The sequence below is a fragment of the Maniola jurtina genome, chromosome 5 (genome assembly GCF_905333055.1).
Source record: "Maniola jurtina chromosome 5, ilManJurt1.1, whole genome shotgun sequence".
Classification (NCBI taxonomy): Eukaryota; Metazoa; Arthropoda; class Insecta; order Lepidoptera; family Nymphalidae; genus Maniola; species Maniola jurtina.
The window spans coordinates 14,891,161-14,900,337 of record NC_060033.1 but is presented as its reverse complement, the minus strand read 5'-3'; the positions used below and the strand labels follow the sequence as shown (position 1 = coordinate 14,900,337).

Here is a 9,177-nt window from a genome sequence, read left to right as displayed (position 1 = left end):
TAGGAAAATTATGAAACCGTGTAAAATCTTTCTGTGAAACGAGCTGGCGGCCATTTTGTATTTTTTTTAACTTTTCGAAATTTTGATCAAGTTTTTGAGGCAGTTGGCAACATTTTGGAAAGTCAATATGTATGAATCGATTGTGTATCTCGGCTGGCAGTATAGAGATATGCAACCGGTGTTGCCAGTTTTGGGGAGATTTTCGAGATTTTCAACTAAGAAACTCCTGTAAAATTTTGTATGAAAATTTTTTTTTTCACTGATGGTGTCGTATAGAAAACAAAAAGTTAGTAAGCCAAAATTATGGAGACAGCTGATGATTGAGGATTTCGGAGACGGGTGAAGGGTCCGCTTAAGGTATTGAAGATAGGTGGGGGGTGCTCGAGCAAATGTCATTCTTGACGTCATCCAATTGCCAAAAAGCTGAAAAAAAATTCAAAATGGCGAAAAAAAGATGGCCGCCATACAAATTTCGCCGGCGTCCAGCTCGGAGGGTATAAAAGATAGAGGTGCGGTTTCGTGGCAAAAGAGGATCAGGATCCAAAGGTTTACTCGATGAATAGAAAAAAAATTCAAAATGGCGGAATTTAATTTTCCATACATTTTGTATGGTGAATATTGAATACCTCATTCTCCTAGAAAGAGACAGAAAACGATACATTGATGTATGGGAGATATGTTCGGGTGCGCGATATGAGTAGGGAAAAATTATGACATTTCAGAAAAACAAGATGGCGACCGACGTGATTTTTGCAACTCTTTTGTTTTCCAACCGATTTCGTTGAAACTCGCAATCTTTGAAGAATGTAGTAAACAATTAATAGAAAAAGTGGAAAATTTTGGAAAAACAAGATGGCCGCCGTACAAATTTCGTCGGTGTCTATCTCGGAGGCTATAAAAGATGGAAGAGTGGTTTCTTGGCAAAAGATGATCAGGGTCCGAAGGTCTACTCGGTGGAACAAACTCTGCATGCTCGCGGACCACTTTAGTGGTCCGCGCACCCACGCACCCTACTTTATTAACCTCAACTACCCCGTTTTTACAAAAAATGATATGGATGTCGTTTTCAGAGTTTTCCAGGGTGCTGATTTTGATAACGACATTTATTTTGAAATCCAAGATGGCGGACATGCATTTTTTAAGAAAAAAATCGATGTGGGTGCCGTTTTATGGTGTTTTCGGGGTGAATTTTGTATCTTAATAAATCAATTTAGTTTTATATAATAAAATTAACCTTACCACGTCACGCGAGCTGCTTTAGCAGCTCGCGCACCGAGCAAAACACTAGTTATTTTATATATTCGAAAAAGAATTGTTCATTTTGCATCAATGTAGCAATTATTGTTAAAATAAACGTTATTATACGTATTCGCAAAACAGTTTTACTAGTAAAGTCTACAAACATCGAATACCAACAACAATCAAACAAATTATTGGTCAGCTTCGAACCAAATAACCAGCGGGGACAAGACTTGTGGCGCGACTTCGCATCACCGCAAAGCGACTCGGTGAGACGTGCCAGCCAAGACATCCCATCTAAATCCTTATCCTATATTCCTAATTCCTGTGTTAACACAGTGTTCAACAATCTAACGCTATTTATCTACGCGCTACAACATTTACATGTAAGTACTTTGCTGTGACTTTACTTCTCTTTTACAAACTACAAAATGTCTAAAACTGATCTTACTTTGCCTAAATCTCCATTGTTAGACCCATCTGCGCAATTATTAAAAGAGTTAATCAAACAAAGGGGGGTTTTAAAGGGCAGATTAACTAAATTATCTGCATATGTAAGTTCCTTTGAAAATCAGGTTTTAGACCGCAGTAAGCGGGCAGAATTAAATTTAAGAATACAAGGTGCATCTAACTTGTTGTCTGAATTCAATCAAGTTCAAATGAAGTTAGATGGACTCCTTCCAGACTCAGAGGATGATGAGCAGCTCGAAGAGAGGGAATGCTTTGAAAACAAATATTATGCTATCATAGCTCAAGCCGAGTGCATCTTGGGCACTGAGTCCGTGCCATCTACTGTGAGAAATGAGTGTAGGGATAATCATGATGCATATCAGGCGGTAAAGCTGCCGACTATCAACTTACCTTCCTTTGATGGTTCGTACGAACAGTGGCTCGAGTTTAAGAATACTTATGTGTCTCTCGTTCATGTGTCAAATACTATAAGTATAATTCAAAAATTTCACTATCTTAAGTCTTTATTAATTCAATTGAATTTACACCAGATAATTATTTTGTTGCCTGGGAGTTACTTATGAATAGATATAATAATAGTAGGCTACTGATACATAATCATGTTAAAGCGTTGTTCACTATTCAACAAGTATCGAAGGAGTCGCCTGTATTGTTGCGCAAACTAATTGATGTTGTGTTAAAGAACCTAAGATCCCTGAAGTTACTAGGCGAGCCCACAGAACATTGGGACACACTTATAATTTACATGGTTGTGTCAAAACTAGATGACTCAACGGAGCGAGCGTGGGAAAAACATAGGAGTGAGTTAGGATTAGGCGAACAACAGAAGGACGGCAAAGTGGTAGTACAGGTGACTCATTTGTTGGAGTTTTTAAAGGCAAGGGCTGACATGTTGGAAACACTACACGTGTCACATAGTAAAAATAATCAAGATTTTAATAAATTTACAAAAAATTCAAATAATAGTCCAGGCAATAGGGATACTTCGGGTAACAAGGTACGCTGCAATGTGTCCACTTCTAATTTGGACAAACAGTTTAAGAGATCATGCCCTTACTGTAAAGACATTCACAACCTATATTCATGCCAGACCTTTTTGGACTCCACCATAGACAATAAAATTAATTTTATTAAGAAAAATAAATTATGCGTGAATTGCCTCCGTGCCGGGCACGGACCGGACGTTTGCAGGTTCGGGCCCTGCCGGAAGTGCAACCTCAAACATAACACAATTATCCATCGCGAACGCAGCGCAACTGAAGGTCAAGTGGCACTACCACTAGCACCAGCGCAGAATGAATGCATCAGTGACTCACCTCAATGCACATCGGTTCAGACCTACTCGTCACAGGTTATTAGTGGTTCAGACGTCAAATGCGCGCAGGCGTCACTCACACAACCTGTATTGTTATCGACCGCGCTAGTCAGAGTAACAGATGATTCGGGAAAAACTATTATATGCCGCGTCATGCTTGATAGCGGGAGTCAGTGTTGCTTTATACGAAAGGCAATCTGCGACCAAATGAATACGCCATTAATACAGTCCACACGAAAAATACAAGGAATAGGAAATTCCGTCACACAATGTTTTCAATCGTGCAAAATTAACATTCGATCATTAAATGACGATTATTCTACCCATGTACAATGTTTGGTGTTACCGCAAATAACACCACCAGCGCCATCTATACCTATTAATTTCAATCAAATTAAAATTCCGCATCACATAACGCTAGCTGATCCCTCATACCTGGACGGTTTTGACATAGACATCTTAATAGGTGCTGATCACTTTTGGGACCTGTTAAGCGAAGGGAAAATTCCCCTTGCGAGTGGCCCCTTCTTACAAAATACAAAACTAGGTTGGGTCATTTCAGGACCGATAAATAACTTACCGGTTATTTCTAATACTATCCTTTGTAACTACACACAATTACATTCAATCGACTCCCAGTTACGCAAATTCTGGGAGCTTGAAGAAGTTTCCCCTGGCTTTCATGTGCAGTCTGAGGTGGAGCGCGCTTGCCAAGAAGACTTTGTCCTAAATACTAGGCGCGATCCTCAGGGACGATTTATTGTTAAAATACCATTCAGCGAGTCTCCCACCTTACTAGGTGACTCGTATACACAAGCATACAGGCGTTTAGTCGCTCTGGAAAAACGACTTTCTCGTTCAACAAATTGCGCGCAGCTATACAAGGCTTTTATTGACGAATATATTAGCCTGGGGCACATGGATCGTATACACGATTTTCCAACTCCACATTACTTCATGCCACACTTCTGTGTGTTTAACGAAAATAGTACCACAACAAAATTACGCGTCGTTTTCGATGCAAGCGCCAAATCCACCAGTGATAAATCCCTAAATGACTTACAAATGGTTGGCCCACCTATTCAAGGTGACTTATTTGCAATTTTACTGCGGTTTCGTGAAAATGCCTACATAGCTTGCGCCGATATAGAAAAAATGTACAGGCAGGTCTTAATAGATGTCAGTCAGCGTGACCTTCAACTTATCCTATGGCGTTCTAATCCTGCGGCTCCATTGGAAATTTATAGGCTGAACACGGTGACGTACGGGACGGCATCGGCACCTTTTCTTAGCGTTCGATGCTTACGGCAGTTGGCTATGGAATGCAATGATGTGGATGTAAAGCGAATTATTACACATGATTTCTATGTTGATGACATGATAACAGGGTCGGACGATAAAGATGAATTGTTAAAGTTATGTGAAAAGACAGCGAACGTTTTATCTACAGGATGTTTTCCACTTCGAAAGTGGGTCTTTAATTTCAAAAACGATTCTTTACCGTCGTCTCATACGCTCAAAGATTTGTCTTTAGGAGAACCAGGAATCGGATTGACTTATCCTCCTCAATCAAAGACGTTGGGATTGAGTTGGATAAGTCAATCCGATCAACTTAACTATCAATCTAAAGTTCGATTACCTTCAACTAAAATTACTAAACGCGTGATTTTGTCTACGATTTCACAGATTTTTGACCCTTTAGGTCTATTAAGCCCTACTATCATGACCGTCAAAATTCTGTTACAAAGACTGTGGCTACTTAAAACTGACTGGGATACGCAATTGCCAGAAGAGGTAGCTGACGAATTTAAAAGGTTTCTTAGTAATTTAGACGTGCTTAGCTGTTTAAGAATACCGCGTCATACGTTTACTAAGCACCACATACGCGCGGAATTGCACATATTTACCGACGCCTCGCAAAAGGCATATGGGGCGTGTGCATATATACGCACATTAACACAAAATGGCAGCGTATCGGTAAGGTTATTATGCGCAAAAGGAAAGGTAGCTCCTTTGAAACCTTTAACCGTTCCGAGGTTGGAATTGTGTGGTGCCGTAACAGGTGCTAAACTTTGCGTTAAAATAATAGAATCATTGCGTTGTGAGTTTGATGACATCACTCTGTGGACCGATTCGACCATTGTACTAGGGTGGCTACGTATGGCGCCCTATCAACTTAAAACTTACGTACAAAACAGAGTAGTTGAAGTGCAAGAGATGACGCGTAATTATGCGTGGTATTATGTAGCGACTCAGGATAACCCAGCAGATTTAGTATCGAGGGGTGTTGATCTCAAATCACTCGAAAAATCAAACCTGTGGTGGGAAGGCCCACAGTTTTTTCGTGATCCTAATTTCAAGCCGCGCGCGATTAAGACTCCTACGGCTAGTAAGGTTGCTGACCTACCGGAGGTTAAAGTTTTACACACCCAAAATGTTAATCCTCAGGAAGGTCAGTACTAGGGTTTCCGATTTCTCGAGGTTTTTTAGTTCTCGGGTGTCGAGACTTCTCGAGCCTGATTTCTCGGGTCTTCTCGGGTTGTCGAGAAAAAATAAAATACGTCTAAATTTTTGTTTAATTAATAAAAAGAGTCTTTAATTTAACTGTGTTTATTTTACATGAAAAAAATCAACATAATTTTTAACAAAAAAAACAAGTTCTCAATAAAAAATCAGCTCAAAACAAAATTGCTAACTAAAAACAATCATACTTCTTCTCCTCTCCTCCGCTCCTCTACTCGCTCCTCTACTATTTCTCTAACCTCTGCGGCACCGCATTTTCCGGGTATGTAAACTAGCCCCAAATTGTAAACTTTTGCCTCTGCTGTATGAACACAGACGCTAAAATATCGTCTGTTTCGTATGCTCGTCCACTCGTCAATTGTCACACTTAGCCGGTTTCCTGATGTGCAAAGCTGAGAAAGCTCTTTTATCATCTCTTTCTCCTATTCATCATAAAACTTCAATATTAGGTTCATAACTTCGGTTTGGGTCTTTGGAAGTTTATACCCCTTGGCAGCAAGTGATTCACGGACAAATTCACTTTTAGTAATGCCTCTTATAGTAAAACCATCTTGGGCTGAAAGTTTAGCTAAAATTTCACCTAACGATTTTCTGAACGTCAAATTTCAGTGTTTGCTGTACGTGCATAGTTTCAAAATCACTTCTTAATTTTTTTGGTGCCGTCACCCCGGAACTAGACGAACTGGTAGATGCTTCTTCAGTGTCCATTTGAACCTCGGTGGATCTTACATCAATTTTGTGTACATGAGCTAAATGCCTCACTAGTCCGCTTGTGTTTGATCCTTTACAGGCTATGGTTTTAGGACATTTTAGACATTGCGCATTTGAGGCGTCCTTATTTTTCTTGAAATATTTCCAAACTTTGGAAGTTTCCATTTTGGTTCATTAGTTGTAAAATCTATAACAAACAGTTCAAGAATTAGTAAGTATTTTAGTTTAGTACCTACAAAATAGCTGACGCAACAGTGGGGAGGCCTATGCCCAGCAGGGGGTTGATGTGGTTAGGTTAGGCTGATGATGATGATGAAAAAATAGCTGTGTCCTTTTGTATACTACGTTTGGTAGGATTGGTTGGATACGTTTTGTGTTATTTGTAGTAGATAAATTTCCATAAAACAACGTCTTAATATTATGTGTTTAGTTTAGAACTTTAGGCTTTTGTGGGATTATTACAACATCTGCAATACAAATGCAATTAATGAAATCGGTAAATATTTATGCACTAACAATTCTCTTATTTGATTAAAAACAAAAGTTTTATTTCTTTAACATACCTATTCATTTTAAACAAAAATATTATTTTGGTAATACAAAAGTACTTACAAAACAAAACAAACACTTGAACTATTTAAATAAATAATAACAATACTTACCTGTTTGTTCTGCGATTCTATTACTCGTGCGTCACTAAATAGTAAATACACTCACTATGCTGGGTTTATGATCCGACCGATCCGAACACGGCGGGAGTTGAAACACGAATGAACAAAATACAACTGGGGCCGCGTCGCGCTTGCGTTTGTCGGCAAAAACAAAGGATACCGACAGACACGAGCCGTGCTGTCAAAGGATGCCGCTGCCGCCTCGCATTTACAAAGAAAGCTAAGCGTAAAAATGATTATTTAAACTTCTCGATGTCTCGACTTTTCTCGAGCTGAATTTCCCGGGTACGAGACCGACCGATTTCCCGGGAATTCCCGGGACGAGAATTCCCGGGAACAAACCCTAGTCAGTACATTGATCCTGTTATCACGTTTTCCAGATTCTCCCAGTTCAGTCGCATTCAGCGCGCTATGGCGTATGTTAAGCGTTTCATACACAATGCGCAATCACCGAGCAACAAACTGTCCGGTGCGCTGGATGTGGATGAGCTGAGAGAAGCGGTAAATACTCTTGCTCGGTTATCGCAACAGGAATCATTTCCGGAATATAATACTTTGCGCAATAATAAACCATTAGCAAAACGGAGCCAGTTAATGAAGTTAAGCGTATTCATTGATGAAAATGATTTAATTAGAGTGGGCGGTCGTTTATACAATGCTTCCGAATTCAATTATAATAAGAAACACCCCATTCTTTTATCAGCAAAGCATCCTTTCACCTATTTGTTATTCCGATATGAACATTTACGGCAACTGCATGCAGCTCCACAGTTGCTGCTATTTACCATTCGAGAGTCGTGGTGGCCTATCGGTGGTAGGAACCTCGCAAAAAAGGTTGTGCACGAGTGTATAATTTGCACACGGTTAAGCGGTAAAACTCTAACGCCAATAATGGGCAACCTCCCAACCGAGCGTCTAGCTCCAAGTTTTCCATTTGCAGTTAGTGGAGTTGACTATTTTGGGCCAGTATTCGTACTGAATCGCAAAGGAAGAGGCGCTAAATTAATAAAGGCGTACGTTAGCCTGTTCGTTTGCTTTGCAACACGAGCTATTCATCTCGAGTTAGTCGGAGATTTATCGACTGATGCGTATCTGCTGGCGCTAAAGCGTTTCGTCTCGCGGCGTGGCAAGCCAGCCGAGATCTTCTCTGATAACGGAAGGAATTTTACAGGTCTAATGACAGAATTTTCAAAATTTTTAGCTAATTGCGCAGATGAGATTAAAGAATTCGCTATAAACAATAACATTAAATTTAAGTTTATCCCTCCATATTCCCCGCATTTTGGAGGGCTGTGGGAAGCAGGGGTAAAGTCATGCAAGCACCATATTAGACGGGTTGTAGGCAATGCAAATTTTACATTTGAGGAGTTTAGCACGGTGTTGGCACAGGTAGAAGCCGTCCTTAACTCCCGTCCCCTATCTCCTATGTCGACTGATCCGAACGATTTCACCCCTCTCACACCCGCACACTTCTTGGTTGGCCGTCCGCTGACGTCGCCTGCCTGTGAAGACTACGAGCAAGTACCAGCACATCGACTCACGCGCTATCAGCGAGTCGAGCAAGCCCGACAGCACTTCTGGAGCCGGTGGTCCAAAGAGTATGTCTCCGAGCTCCAAGTGAGAACAAAATGGAACAAGGCCGGTGACAGTTTAAAAGAAGACACACTTGTGCTCATAAAGGAAGACAACAATCCCCCTCTGAAGTGGAGTATGGGCCGCATCGTCGCCATCTTTCCCGGAAAGGACGGAGTCTCTAGGGTAGCATCCATACGCATGGCTAATGGCAACGTGGTACGGCGAGCATTCTCGAAGATCTGCCCCTTACCAGTGACGTGTGATCCGCATCCAACTGCTCCAACCACTCTAACCGGTAGCAAGTGATTAAGAACCTTTGAAAGTGATGCCTTCCAAGGCCGGGGGAGTGTTCGTGTGCACCAGACGTTAAAAACTTATTGTGCTTATGGCCTTATAAAAACTGAAATAGTCTGTGGCGAATGACAAATGTCACGTCTGACGTTTGTCACTTTATTTTATATATTCGAAAAAGAATTGTTCATTTTGCATCAATGTAGCAATTATTGTTAAAATAAACGTTATTATACGTATTCGCAAAACAGTTTTACTAGTAAAGTCTACAAACATCGAATACCAACAACAATCAAACATTATGATTTTTTAAAAGGGATATTAATTGACCGATTGTGCGTTTATCCGTAAACGCTAAAGTACACCGTTTAAAAATATTCA

At 40.5% G+C, this 9,177-nt stretch overlaps 2 protein-coding genes across 2 annotated transcripts; both read left to right on the top strand.

Annotated features, from left to right (window-relative positions):
* Positions 1-1,898: 1,898 nt before the first annotated feature.
* LOC123865811 lies at positions 1,899-5,488 on the top strand. Its single transcript, XM_045907047.1, has 4 exons — positions 1,899-2,033; positions 2,393-2,560; positions 3,716-5,002; positions 5,474-5,488. Exons 1-4 carry the CDS (start codon positions 1,899-1,901, stop codon positions 5,486-5,488), a joined length of 1,605 nt encoding a protein of 534 aa, XP_045763003.1.
* Positions 5,489-7,341: 1,853 nt separating this feature from the next.
* Positions 7,342-8,811, top strand: LOC123865810. The gene has a single exon (XM_045907046.1). The coding sequence runs from the start codon at positions 7,342-7,344 to the stop codon at positions 8,809-8,811; it is 1,470 nt and encodes a 489-aa protein (XP_045763002.1).
* Positions 8,812-9,177: the final 366 nt, after the last annotated feature.